The sequence below is a fragment of the Anopheles nili genome, chromosome 3, assembly GCF_943737925.1.
Source record: "Anopheles nili chromosome 3, idAnoNiliSN_F5_01, whole genome shotgun sequence".
NCBI classification, from domain to species: Eukaryota; Metazoa; Arthropoda; class Insecta; order Diptera; family Culicidae; genus Anopheles; species Anopheles nili.
The window spans coordinates 17,194,179-17,209,458 of NC_071292.1; the positions used below are offsets into that span (position 1 = coordinate 17,194,179).

The following is a 15,280-nucleotide window of genomic DNA, read 5'->3' on the forward strand; positions in this document are numbered from 1 at the left end:
GAAAAACACTAGCAACGTAGAGAATGTTGTTTTCAGCTGCAAATTGTAAACAAACTGATCTACTGATGACAGGTACGCAGATTGGCGAGTGTAAACAAAGCTGGAAGTTAGTAACGTCTTACTGTCAAACGACTGGTTATATGAAGTAACGCCTCCAAAAGCCGATCTTACTGATTCAAAGTCTTATAAATCACGTGTGTTGAAACACTTGAAACAGATCTTTTACTCTCAGCAATTTGTTTTCCTTCCATCATCAAGAAATAAAACATTTGCGTCATAGCTTTAATTTTCAGATTATTACTGTTTTCACTCTGTGTGTATGTGATTTCTTTTATTTCATGCAAATCATTTTCGAACCATCCTAGGCAAGGGTTCATGATTCATCAGTTCAACATCGTTTTCATCGTCAGTAGCATATTAGCCTGTTTGTTCGTTCAATTCATCATTTCATAATAATTATCATCAGTTATTAGCCACACACTTAAGATGCGGCGACATCCGCAGCCTCATTATGAATAGTTACGAATCATGCCTCTCTAGCAGCAAATATATTGTTTTTTTTTTTGTAATAATGTATCATTGTATTCCAATTTTTTTCAACCTCATCTCATCGTTTGCCTCAATTCAGTATTATCAGCCATATTTTGATTCAGGGAGATACTATTCCTTCTCGTTTAGTAAAGCCTATTCAATGATTCTATAAGATGATTTTTTTTTAATTCTGGGTTCAAGATGGCGCGAAATCACTTCAAACCTTAAAATTTTTCAACCATTTTACTACCAGTGCAAAATTGAGACTAGGGTATTAGTGTTAGGATCCCTAACTGATTCTGTTCTCAAATTCCAACGGCAGCTGCGATTTATCCAAAATGTACGAGAAAAGAAACTAGCTCGGTTGTCCTGTAAATTAAATGTACCAGTTAAACATAGTTTGAAGAATGAGCCAAAGAGCATCTATGAACACAATTTTCAACATTGTTTCTTTAAATTTCGCTGGCTTTTAGTTTCCTTGCACGGCATTTTGATTGACTGACTGAGCGGATCAGTAGCTTTACCAAAATACGAAACATATTCAGGTGTTTTCATTTCAAATGTAATTCATATCACTAACGCAACGCATTTAAAACATAATATCGAATAGAGTAATAATTAAAAAAGAAAAGTGTAGATGCTGAATGAAAAAAACAATATATGGATGAATTTGATCATTAAAAAACTAAAAAGGGAAAGGAAAACTTGATTGTGTAAAGCAAGCAGACAAACTATGATAAACCCACGCTATCTAATCGTCAACAACATATTGACTCAGAAGAAAAACTAATGAATAAAATGTGAATCAGACATTTCAAGACAGTTTGAGTATCTAAAAAATCTAAACAATAGAAATGTGCTAAGCTTCACGTCACATCATTTCTATGAACTTTAAAATGAAAAAAAGCAACATAGTGAGTTGAAATTCCAAGCAAAATTAAATTTAAAATGGATGTTTCCAATATGCGCTATCTTTACCTGTAGGCAAGAAGCAACATGTGAGAATTCAACTATTGTTTCACATTTCTGTTCACAGGAGATGCTTTACTTTTTCTTCTCTGCCGATGCTGCCCAGGGATCGCTGTTGCTGCCAGGAGCCCAGATCATATCGACCCGAAAGGGATCGTACCCTGACACGTTAGTCGGCGAAGAAGATGATAGCGGAGAAGCCGAGAAACCGGTTGAAGATTCAGAGGACGATGCTGCCGCCAGTGCGGACGTAGTAGACGAGGGAACACCTGGAGACGAAGGTCCTGTGGTAGCAACATCACCAGTTCCGGTGACCGAATCTTCGGATGGAAGTTGCCGAATATGCTGCTGCTGGCGTTGGTGGTGTAGAGGAAGCTGTTCCTGATGCTGAGGCTGACGTTGTTGTTGTAGTTGAAGTAATAACCGATAATGCTCTAGTCCGTTGGTTTGCGATGCAAAATCATTCATAATTGCGTGGGATCCCAAGGATGGCGGATGATTCGAGAAGCCAGGCGGTGGTGCGACAGTAGTCTGGCCCGACGATATGGATGTATTGAACCAACTATCGTTTACACTCAAGGAAGAATGTAGTAGCCCAACATCAGGCACGTTTTGCTGTTGATGTTGAAGCGGACGATTGCCTGCAATCTGACTGGCCGTTGCAGCTGCTGCAGCCATCTGCGAGTTGAAGTGCATCGATGTTGAAAAACTCATTTGCTGTTGCTGCTGGAGATGATGGTGATGCTGTGGCTGCTGTTGTCGGTGCTGCTGCTGTTGCTCTTGTTGCTGATGCTGTTGTTGTTGCTGCTGATGATGGCTCTGATGCTGGGGGTGGTGCTGATGATATGGGTACTGATTTTGAGATTCAAGACTGTTCCACAGATCCGAAGTATTCCAATTTTGACCAATTGCACTCGATTGCTGCTGTAACATCGGTTTATGGGAGGACAGCGACCAGTGTAAAGCAGGTTCCATGGAGTTATTCCAATCGCGCTGATGATGATGTTGTTGATGGCTCATTGCATTACTCGGAGAATGCTCAAATATAAATTCATTACCCACGCTTCCAGATGCTCCGACCTGGTGATGACTACCGTTCGGCAGAGCTCCAGCGAGATCGGAATAAGTGTGTATCGGGTGAGAAAGCAGTGACGCTGTAGTGATTCCACTTACTGAGTTGCTAGATACTCCCGCCATTGAAGCGATACCCTGATACTGCTCATTTTGGTGGTGATGAAAGTCGGCAAATGATTGCGAAAATAAGCTATCTGACTGTTGGACGCCGTTGCCCGAAGTGCCAATAATCGCTTCGCCAGATCCACCAGTGAGCTGAGTCGGATTGTGAAGAATATGTCCACCAAACGGTTCCCAACATTTTGTCACGTTGACACCTGCCCTGCTGCAAGCCATTCTTCCTGTCCCGTTACAATCGTTTCCATCACCATCATCGTTACTTCCTCCTGAAGGTGATTTTTTAGATGTTCCAATCGGACCAAGGTCTGGGGACACGCTAGTTGCGACATATGGTGCTGCAGTTTCACGAACAGTCGTTCCTCCAAGATAACTATCGTCTTTCGATTTGTGATCGTTACGATTGGAAACAGATGCAGTGCCACCATCCGTAGAGGATCCTAAAGAACCATTTGTGATCTCTTGTACCACATGTAAAGGCTTTCGGTGGTGCGCATTTCCATGTGAGCCGGACATACCGGTCCCAAATGCATTCCCGAGGGTACGCGAATTTTGTACAGACTGATCAGTGTTATTGCCTCCACTTGCGAGCGCCGAAAGGCTAACGAGCAGATCCATTCCCAACAGCGTGGAGGTGACCGCCGTAGAGGATCCACCGGCCTTCGCGCAGGAGACGGGTGTCTGTGCTACGACATCGCTGAACCGGGCGCAATTTTCTCCCCAAACCGATGTTGGGACGGGCACAGCAGCGTTTTGCAGGATTGTACCGAGAGTGGTCGATTTGTGCTGTTGCTGCGAGGACGAATTGAACTGCAGCGCGGTTCCTTTGTACACCTGGCCGCCTGATGTCGATCCCTTGCCATTCGCTCCTTTCTTGCCTTGGTTTGGTTTCCGTTCGCGGCCCGGAGTTTTGCTAAATTTTTTCGACGATTGTGACTGCTGGGGCTGATGCTGTGCCGGCTCACTCTAAAATGATTTGAACAAAATAATATTAAAAGCATTATTTACTATCAGAGTACTAATTCAACATTACACGCAAAACAGTTCAATGACGTTGAAACGCTTACATTACATCATCGACTACCCCCTGCCTCATATGAAACCAACAAACAGTGACGCAATCACATCACAATCGTGTTATCAAAGTTCAAAGCCCTTCAACGCCATCAAAATTAAACAAAACCAAAATTAATTTAAGCCACAGCCCCCAAGGGTGCCACGTGCTTTTTCTACGCAATATTTGCTTCCTGGTTCTGCAACGTAGTACGCTCATTGCAACTGAAAACGCAACTTTGTAAGGATACTACGAAGCTGTTCGAACTCGATCCATCTCAATGCGTAAATGCGTTCATCCAAGCAGCAACAACAAAAGGCACATCGAAGTACGTTGCTACGATTACTGATACTGTAGAAGGAAAACAATCCTACCGATTGTTCATCAGCATTCGTCTTTCGGTTGAGATTTCTTCCCCAATCCCAACACTAGAGATGCGAGAGTAAGCAAAGAAGGCAGATCTCTATTAGATCGATTCCAATTTCTCGCCGGCGCAACGTCCGTCCCTGTCATTATATTTGTTTTAGGTTCTAAAATAAATACAAACATTCTTGGTGCGCACAAAGCGACAACCATCCTGCGTTCACGACGTATGAGCATACCCGGCATGAGGTGTGTGATGGAGGTTGTTTTTTCCTCCTTTTTTCTTGCTTTTGCATTTGCCCTCGCTAAAACAAAGCGCTGGGGATGGATAAGTTAGTAGCCCTACTAGTTTGAAGAGCGACAAGCTCCACCATGCTCCGCTAAGACTGCGCTCACGTACAACGCACACGCCGTGTTTGTTGTCTTGCGTACACAAATGCGACCGCCAAGCGATTCACATTCCAGAGGGTGCGCACACAGACGAACCACCACGTGCACCATTTCGCTCCCATCATCAACTGCTGATACACGACCCACGAGTGGACAACCGAGACGCAAAGAAGAAGCATGCTCACGTGCAACGCCGTTCATACGCACGACAGTTTTTGCGCTTGCGCATGCGTACGGCGGGAAAAATGTCCGAGAACCTACACATCGAAGTTGAGCTGCTACAATACAAAGTTGGATAAAAACAGAAAATCTCACGTAAAAACAACAAATAATGTGCATCCATGGCACGAGCCAACATTCCCATAGCACTCAAGCAAAGTTCGGTTCTGTGATAGCGATCATTAATCGTCTTGTCGGTGTCGTTAATCAGCCAAAACCCTTCTCCCCCTCCCCCCCCTCTCTCTCTCTCTCTTTCTCTCGCTCTCTCTCTCTCTTTTATGCTCTTGTACACTGTCTCCTTTGGTTTCGACGATCGTTCTGATAAATGTGCTCAACAGCTAACTCAACTGATTTTACGTTTTTGTTGAATTTGCATGTTTTTACTACTGCACACCAAATTGCTGATGGTTGCATAAAACACAGACATGTTACACCTTCTTCCTTCCTCCACCAGGGTGACACCGCAGAAATATCACCCCTTAATCAACCTTTTTTTGCCAAACGAATATCCTTACCTGTGTGTTTCCCCCGGTGGGCTTTTCCAGAACGATGATGTTCCCGCTGGAGGTATTCTCCTTTCCAAGCGTCTCTAATGAAGCACCAGCGACCAAAAAGTTCACTTTATCACCGTTGCTTTTCGTTACAATCGGCTCCTGATGTCGGTTAGACTGCGTGGCCATACTCATCTTGCCTGCACCATTCGTTGCCGCGAGTTGCTTCCCGCAGCTGCCGTTAGAGTTGTTCGCTGGGGATCGCATCTTATTTGGAGCATCCTTTGAAGCTATCTGCACAGTGGATGATGATTCCTTTGAAGCGGAAGTCACTATCGAGGTGGATAAAATTGCAGCCGACGATGCAACCATTTCCGATGTGGGTTTTTGACTCGGATACGATGCTGTTGATGTTGTGGCCGCTGATAACGAATTGACGGCAAACACCGAAGCCAGAGAGACTACCACCGATTCGTAACTAACCGGAAGGCTTTTCGTTTTCTTCACATTTGCTTTGCCAGCGGAGTTTGCTGACTGCTGCTTCGATTGTTGTTGTTGTTGCTGCTGATGATGTTGCTGCTTCGTCGTTGGTGATGGCGACGAAGACGTAGAGGAAACCGCAGACGATGACGATGATGAGGACAAGGACGAACTGGCCGATGAAATATTTCTTTCCTCCCCAGCCGGTTCCTCAGTTCCAGCTACTGACGACGACGAGGATGACGATGTATGGTGATGTTGCTTGTTGGCGGTTGAATTTGATTCAAACGTTAAGTCACTGGTAAGGGATGCAACCGGTGCTGGTTTTGTACCGCAGGATCCACTCCGCGCTGATTTCGTGTCTGCTTCTGCTGGCGGCAACGAAGGTTTAGTTCTATCTTTGGTAGCTCCAAGGTTACCGTTGCTGATGGGCGACTGATGCGCTGGTTCCGCAACTGGAGACTGCTGTTCCTTCGGAGGAGTAACCGACCGACGGGTCTTGACCAGCGATATCTGTGACGACGAGGACGATTCCGTTACCGACGAAGTGGGAACCGGCGCAGTAGTTGGCAAAGGCAATGCTGCAACAGCGACGCTTGCTCCCAGTTTGGGACTTGCTCCCAGTTTGGTCGTAAAATCATTCCAACTACGATTATATCGACTTGGCGTACTATCTAACATGGCCAACCCTCCGAAGGAACTACCATTTTGCAGTCCCCCCGCCACGTTGGCTCCCTTCGTGTGCGACCCATTTTTGCGATCCGGTTTCCGGTGGTTGCGGGACACCACCGAGGACGCTGTATTCACCGCACCGTTAGGACTTGTCGATGCAACTGTTCGAGCGTCCTTGCTGCTGGTGCTGGCGTCGGAAACTGCGCTGGTATGCTGCAGCGCGATTTGCCTTAAGTCAAGCGGCGGCTGCAGCGGACCCTTCTCGCGCACGAGGCTCAAAAAATGTATCCTTAGCACGCGGTTCGAGTCAAGGACGGCGGCAGCCAGTGTGCCGAACAGTGCCGTCGGCAGCACCACGAACAGAAACGCCCGGAACCAGTACTCGAACCACGGCCGAGGTAGGCTTTGGTTACAGATATCCAACCGTTGCATCGGGACCGTACCCAGCAACGTGAAGTTGACCGGGAAATTGTTGATATTCGTATCAAAATGCAGCATGCGCACGACGCGCGAGAGTGTGAAATCGGGCGCAAACACGATCTCAATCTTCCGGCTTGCATTTGGTGCCAGCTCAAACGGCACGCAATCCAGCACCTTGAAGCCGTAACCCTCGCAGGGTGCCTCCTCGATCCGGATGCCGGATATCACGATCGGTACCTCGCCGTAGTTTCGCGCCGTAAAGGTTCGCTTAGTTTCTACTTCGAACTCCTCCTTCTCGCCATCCTGCTGCACCGCAGGGCCATCCTGCTGGACCCGCTCGGTCGGTTCCTGGCCTTCCTTACTGCCGAGTCGTCCTTGCTCACGCAGCTTCCGGTAGTACCGCTCAAGGCACGGTTGCAGATGCTTTTCCGTGATCTCAAATTGTAGAGCCGTCGGCGAACCGGGTCGCCGGTTGCCGAACTTGAACTGTGGCACAACGGCCCGGGCTTGTATCCAGGCGGCGTCGATTAATGTTAGATTATTCCGCATGTACAGCACGGTCGAATAGGTGCCAGGCTGCCGGGCGCTAAACTTGACAGCTATCCTCAGGAAAGACAGTGGCTTGACGTAGTTCACGTATATGTCATCGCTGTCGAAGAGAAAGAAGGAAAATACGCTCTCCTCGCTCAGGCTGCAGTTATCGCAAGCGGTCAAAACTTCGGGTGGTAACGCAATGCCACCATTGCCACCCCCGCCGTCCACCACCGGAAGCCGCCCATGGACCGCCACATCGTGCAACACGAGGTGTACGAAGAGGATCTGATCCGATGGGTTGTTGATTGTGATCAATCGCACAGCCTCCTGCTCAACCTGTAGCGTCGGAAAGAAGACGTTTTCATCCAACAATTTCGGCCACACCAGATCGACACTTGCGTTGAAGTCAAACCGACGGCTCGATTCGGCTAACACCTGAAATTGCACGCTGGTGAGCCGCTGGCGCATCTCAGCGTACCGTTGCAGCTGCTGCAGCAGTTTATCGCTGTCCAGCCGTCGATACTGCTCATAGCAGTCCAGTGTTGCCATCCATTTTACGCCGAATGGTTTCGAAAGCAGATCGAAGCTGCTGTAGCAGTCGGATGGGCCGCAATGGGCTTTCGGGTCGAAGGTCAACCGACCGATGCTGGTAACGGTGTCAGGATGCAAGGTGACCGGTTGGTTGGGCGCTATTGGCCGCTGCTTGTCCGGTGTAAGGAACTCGTAGCCCAACCCGGGCACGTCGGTACGGATGCTTTCGATCTGGATTTTGGTCGGGAAGCTGGAGGCAGCAAGCAGCGACAACGTGCACAGCTTCCCCTGGAAATATGCCACAGGGAACAAGAAGAAGATAAAGAACTATTAAATGCAAATTCAACACACACACATAGAAACCAGTTTGAGAAAAGTGAAAGCACGACACGCGGTGAAATGTGAGCGGAGGTGAACATTTACATATTGCTAATTTTTGCCTTACTTCCTACGCGTTTGTATTTATCCAGTTCGGTATCGATACAACTGAAATCAACCTCTAGTACGCGGTTGACCAACAATAGCGAGCTTTTTATGGAACTGAAACACGCAAAGCTGCTTGACACGCAGTCTCAGCCCAGCGCAGTTTGAACAAGTCCTCGTTTTGTTTGCACAATTAATCAAATCGATAGACCTACAAATGCATCATTATTCCACCGTCATCATCGGATGAATGCATGAAACAATCATATACTAAATCCTTTGCTTATAACACTACCAATAGCACATTTATATTATCGTACATTAGAGAAAAAATAACTTTATATCAAGATATAAAAATAACTTTAAATGAAAAAATAACTTTTTCTATCTATTAGTGAATGAAAGAGGATTTAACTATACAGTTTTTCACTAAAAATATTTTCTGAAAAAATGACTCTCCCTCAAGAATACCTTTCGATAACTTAGCTGAAAAGTATTTTGCTAAGCTAATCGTAAAGCCAAAGACTTTAACATAATCCTTTTTCACTGACAGCTCGTTACCGCAGGTAAAAACAAGCTGGGAAGGGACAATGTGGCGCCTTCCTTTTTTACTCGTTGATAATGACGGTAGTGTTGATGTTATCGATTGTTGACGTTAGTTTACTTTTTTTATATATGCGCCCTTTGGCAAACAGCTGGCGTGTTGCTATGATTCCTATTACCCCCGGCGATGTTATAATTTGCACCCTTTCCGGTGCTGTCATCCTGGCCTTAGCCAATTATCAGCTAAATTTACCGGCCCAGTTTCACTGCATCTGGAAGGGCCGATCGTATGCTGCTGATCCTTATCCCCTTCGACCTGCTTTGTAATCGAACAATCTCTGTACATCCCGTGAACGATCGTGCGCCTTCATTATCAGCTGATTTTGCTCCGGATGCGTGCGCCTTGCTTTGGCAGGAGTTACAAAACGGCTTCCGACAAGCCAGTGGTGCTGGTTTTGCGGACTAACACGGCCACAACAAGGCCACAAAGCAACAGCAAAAAATGTTATCAGTCCTTCGCTTCGCTTCGCTTACACCCGACACCACAATCGGGCGCCTTTGGAGACGCCTTCTTCTTTTCTACTCGCGGTTGTGATGTGTGGTTTGATCCAAACTGATAATCTATATCACAAACAAAACGTGCCCCCTTCTTCACGTTAGCGAGCGAGAAACCGATCGCTTTCTACTACGGAAGAGACGAGCTTGTGGTGTTCAATTGTGATGCAAAATCGGGATGTGCCTTTTGCTACCATCCGCGGATGTGTTAAGATCGCGAGGCCTCAAAACCGCGACGGGGAGTAATTTTTGCGGAAGACGTGAGCTATCGACCGTGCGCAGGATCATCAGCGCACCGATAGTGTGCCAACTGATAACGTACACTCTCCTTTTTTTGGGCCACCGCACGATAAGATGGCCTTCACATAGATGCGCTGCGAAACAACGAATCCCTGAACCCAGGACGGCTACGGCAAGACGAGTAGAAAGCACAGCTTAATTAAATACGTTCAACCGTCGGTTCGTTGGTTCTGCAACCATGACCGAGGACTTCTTATCGTGTAAAGGAAAATTCCTGCCATAAAATTTGCCACCCGCTCGTCTGTTCGAACCCACAATTGACGATCGGTAGCCTTCAAACGTACATTAGGTCAAAACATTCGGTCAAAGGTCTCAACTAGCGTGTTTCCTCGTAACAAGAGACACGAACATCGGTTATAGGTCATTTCTATTTAATTGATTCTATACTGATATGATCATACTTTTAAAAATATTTAAAATTAGCTTTGACAGCTAATGAAAAACTTATTACAAGTGATACAGTTCAACATGACATGATGTTCGAAATTCGTGAAACTGCGCCTTTGAAACAAGTTATCGATCGAAAATTTATATATTCTGATGACTTAGCAGTTGAATAAATAGAAGTATTTCTTCTCATATCTTTCGCTCTTTCATATACAGCAGACTGTCGCTTAATTCTAAATAGAAGTTTGATGATATGCCGGGTAAAATGTTCCAAATGTTTAATTTTATGTTTATAGATGACACATTTTATCAGCTAGCGGTACTAGAAGATTTCAGAAACCTGTTTTCATGCTGCAAAATCGTCCCCTAACGATATTCATCCAACTAGTTCCTTCCCATATTGATCAATCTACCATCGTTCAGCCTATCTTTCAATGGTGATAAGTGAAACCAAACTTCAATCACGAATGTGTTGTATCAACTTATATAACATACATGCTAGACTCTAGATAAGTATTCGAATATATTCCTTTTGGCTATGAAAGAAAACACGTTTTTTCATCTATCAGAAGAAAACACGTTTTTTTATCTATCAGCTTAATTGATCAAGGCTATTAGTTTTTCAAATGTGCTAAATTCTGTTATCCGTGACTCATTGTGTATAATAAATTAATCATGCAACTCCAAGAAGAACAAATAAAACAACGAACATTATCGTGTAAGAAGCGGAAAGGAATAATGAAAGAACCAACAATCATGAAAGTAACCACGTCTAACTTCGGCCTCGCTAGCATTAAAACGCAGTATTTTGCCGCGTAATATGTTTTGTTTCCCTCCGGAAAACGTTGTATATTTTCTGCCGACCTTATCAATGTTTATCAATAGTTTCGAACAAAATATTGTCGATTACCGTGCACATTATGTTCGTTAGAGCAAGCATATTTGGTTTAAATAGTTTGCCTGTTGCTGCTAAATCCAAATAGCAACTTTATCAGATGCACACAATCTGGATGTTTGGACGTTACTAAAATATTTCACAAATTTTTTTATTTCAAAACCAACGATGCCTGAACCTTGAAATAACATTTCCAAACACATAAGGTCAAAGCAAAGATATAGATAATACATTCGCCAAAACCAAAAATCACGCTATTTGGGGGATGGATTTTTCGTTTTTTTGTCTCCAATTGCAAATTTTGTCACCACAGCCGATAGCAACTGGTTCCTGGGTTTGGTACTGAAATGCTTTGCCTTTTCCTCATTCGCTGCCTTTCTTAAATCTCTTAATATTACCTACAGCTCATTTCGGGGGATCCACAAAATCCAGTTCCATTAATGGAGATTTTTTGGCAAAAAAGATCGTGCGGTGGAAGATTTGTTTCCCTTCCTTTCCATATGGATATGGAAATGACATGTTTAACTTTCACTGGACAGAACCAACGAATAAAATCCACGACAACCACAATGACCCATGGCTCAGCTGCGCGTTGAGGCAGATCGGCGAGCGTTGAACAAGAAAGTCATGTTTTGCGAATGTAAGTCATGCTCCTCCGCCACGTGTTTAAGGATGAACAATTTAAATTTTCAAAGGATGCCCATTTTACCCAGAATATAAAGCCTCGCAAACTGTTTCCGATACTAGCGCCAACATTGCTGTAGGAATCACTTATCTGTTTGGTAGGATAAAAACTCACCGGAAAACAGTCCGTAAAGCGCAACCGCTCGCGCATTAGGTGCAGCTCCCCGACGGCCGTCGTAAACCGGAGCGGTGTCACGATCTCCTCATAGTCAGTCTTGACCGTGAACCGTCCCTGATAGCTGTCAATCGTCCCACTATGCACGCTGATCTGAAAAACGACCCACTCGCCCGGTTGCACAGTGTGACAAAAGACGAGCCCATCGAGTCGCTGTGGTCCGCAACCGCGCAGGATCACCGTAATGGTCGGAGCTCCAACGGCCGCCTCGGAAGTGATGGCGCCCTTCCAATGGATGATCGGTATCGGGACTGGATTTGGGTTACGGAACACTATCAGAGCCTCACCGATCGTTGCGATCGGTAACACTCCGAAATCGAGCTCCTGCTGGTTCCCCGTCACACCGGTCAGTTCCATTGGCGTCAGTTGTGACGCGTCCCTTACGGTCGGTGAAAGGAGTCGCTCTAACCGACCACTGTACCCAACCACGGGCAGTTCGTAGACGCTTATGTTCGTCACCAGCCGTAGCGAAGTGGAAATGGTGATGGGTTGCATATGCCTCAACGACAGAGCACGCATTCGATGGATCCTCATCAGTGTCCGCTCGTTGTTCGGTTGCAGCACGACAGGACGGAATCCTTCGAACGCCAAACAACGCGAACAGTTCTCAGGTACGCTTATATTTGTGATGGACAATGGCACGTTGAAGTAGTTGCGGATCACCAGCGGTCGTCCTCGATTGCTACCGCTCTCTTCACTGCCCTCTTCGATCTCCCATTCGTCCCCAGTGTCCTGTGGGCCCGGTCCTGGTACGGGAGGCGGCAGAAGAAACCGCAACACTTCTTCGTTGTACTGGATGCCTCCCTTTAACACCTCACCAGCGAAAGGTATGGAGTAGATGCTGGTCACAACCTTCTCCGCGCCATCTCCATCCACCTCCCCATCTCCCTCATAACCTGCACGGTGTTGGTGGCTGGTTTCCTCCTCAGACGTGCTGTGATTCACCGTGCCAGGATCATCCTGGTTGTGTTCCTGCTCATCCTGCTGATAGCCGTCTTCTTCCGCCTCTTCTTCCTCGCTCGGTTGATGATCGTCGTATGACGGGTACGACAGCGTCCGCTCAAGATTGAGCAGAATTCGGCCGCTTATATGTCGCCGACTGCTCGTCAACTTTGACCAATCGAACTCGACGTGCAGCGTTCGCTCTTCCGCCACCATCACGTGCATACAAAGCACCGATTCCATGTCGTCCGCCTGGACACCCCAGCTCTTAACCCGCACCGGTTGGATGCCGGAGTTTAGCAGATCCACACTGAGCCGGGTCACATTGGGCCCAAGCCGCAAACTTAGCCCCGACTCGCTGCCAACGACGGGCGCGGCAAGGACGGATGTGATCGACGTACGCCGTGCGAACAAGAACGACGAAGTAACGCCCAGCTCCAGGAAGGATATACGCGAGTACAGGCCCGTATCCTTCGTGATCTCCACCTCAACCGGGACAACTAGCATCTTGTCGGCGAGCGACGGGTTCGCGGTCCCGCCGGATACCTTTATGCGTACGTACGAACCGTGGGTCCCAGGTGTCCTGGCGTGAAAACGCACCCGTATGACTGTGCGCGTACTGTGCGGTGGAATTTCCCACAGTTCCAGCGGTCCTTCCTGGGTGCCGCCTGGCAGTTCGAGCTGGAAGCTGCCGTCACTGCTGTACACCTCCTCGATTTGTAGCGGCGTATCGTGGGGGTTGTATATGCTGATCTCTGGCGTGATGGTTGCATTCAGCGGAGCCTGCAAACCGACGAGCGGTCGCAACCGGTACGGGCACTCGATGCCCTCGCCCTGCACCTGGTACCGAAGCATACCGAAGGACGTGTGTATCAACAGCGAACCGTCTGCCGGGCCGAGCTTGCGTGGGAGGAACACGACGTTGAAGCTGGTGTTGCCACCGGGCGGTATCACCTTCTCCTTAAAATACGAGCTCGATAGCTCGGCCGTGCTGCCAGATATCGAGCCAAGATAGACGCTACGGTTTTTGTGCCGGTTAAAGAGCACCACTAACTGATTGTGCGGATCGCCGATCGATCGTTCGGCGAAGTTTAACAGCCGGGGCTGGAACAGCAGATGCAGAGCGGCTTCCTCGCTGAGCGTTGGCAGGACACCATCCTCGTCGAGGATGATCCCGTCGATCAGTGAGGACGCTGGTGCTGGTGCCGCCGACCTTGTGCTGGACGAGGACGTGCTGGCGGATGCGGATGTGGCTGAAGCGGACGACGCATCCTTGGATAAGGCGGCCGTTACAAGCTGAATTTGCAGAAAGTTTAGCCACAGTAAAACCGCCAGCATGAGCACCTTCTGAAGGGACAACTGTGACGTGCCACCGGAGACCACGTTCGTCCAACCGGGTCTCCCGTCACTGGTCCTGTTTCTCCTGGCAACGCCGCTGCTGCCGAAATAACTTCCATCGCCGCTGCTCGCTGTGATCATGATTTCGTGTGGCTGCTGGGTGGCTTCACTAATGCTGCCGTGCTGATGTTACCAGCCAGGAATCCGTCCCGAATGCTCGAAACACCAAAATACGCAATGAGGCTTTTCCTTTTCTTGTGTTCTCACACAACAGCTCTTCCCGGGGTCACGTATTTGTCCCCCACCACCCCCCCACGCAACGCTTACGGACGTTAACACTAAGCCACCAGCCAAGCTCTCTCCCGCGTGGATTCTATCTTTCACGGTTTTCACGATTTTCACGATACTCACGATTGGGTGTCGTTCGGTTTTTTTTTGTGCGTTCACCACACACGAACAAGTGTCGAACTGAGCAGCAGCTGCCACTCGGATGCAAGCGCGAACGACACACGCTTTGCTGCTATCATGCACAGGGCCTACTTTGTCAAGGATGCACCCGCCTTTTGGGGTTTGTTTGCTTCACACACTCACTTTTCTTCACCGCATACACACACACACACACACACACTCGCGTGCTCTTCCTTCGCAACACCGCCACCGGTTGGCGCCCTTTCCTTCGGGTGCTTCCTATTTATTTTTGTCGTTCACTTTTCACCACCCTTCGCCGTCCGTGGGTAGACCGTACCTCTTGGCAGACCGCGGCTGCCGAGTGCCTGGGGTTGAGGCTGTGCAGCTGATACGCGGTGAGGTTCGCCGCATTTGGTCGTTTGATTGCAGAGTGGCTGCTGGCGACGGCATTGGTCACGGGACAGCGACAGCAACAGAGTCATATTTTCTGCCCACTGCCGGTGATGGGGAGAAGGGGGCGCGACGACCGTGTTCCCCGGCACTCGATTCGTATCCTACGGGATGCGTTCTTTTACTTTTTGGTTACCGTTTGCCTGACAGCGCTCTGACAGGAACGTCAAACGACGGTCCGGACCACTTTTGGAGACCAGATGGCGCGGAGTCTTCTTCACGTAGCCTTGACTCCGCTAAAATGTACGCGTATCGCGACTGCAAGAGAGAAAGAGACAGACACAGCAAGAGGATAAGGAACAGAGGTGGGCAGGGAGGGACGAAAAATAAAGGGA

At 47.7% G+C, this 15,280-nt stretch overlaps 1 protein-coding gene across 1 annotated transcript; it reads right to left on the reverse strand.

Moving 5' to 3' along the window:
- Positions 1-518: 518 nt before the first annotated feature.
- LOC128723798 (uncharacterized) lies at positions 519-14,228 on the reverse strand. Its single transcript, XM_053817563.1, has 3 exons — positions 11,748-14,228; positions 5,233-8,133; positions 519-3,657 (listed from the first exon to the last, which is right to left on the reverse strand). Exons 1-3 carry the CDS (start codon positions 14,226-14,228, stop codon positions 1,576-1,578), a joined length of 7,464 nt encoding a protein of 2,487 aa, XP_053673538.1. The 3' UTR covers positions 519-1,575.
- Between the last annotated feature and the right edge of the window lie 1,052 nt (positions 14,229-15,280).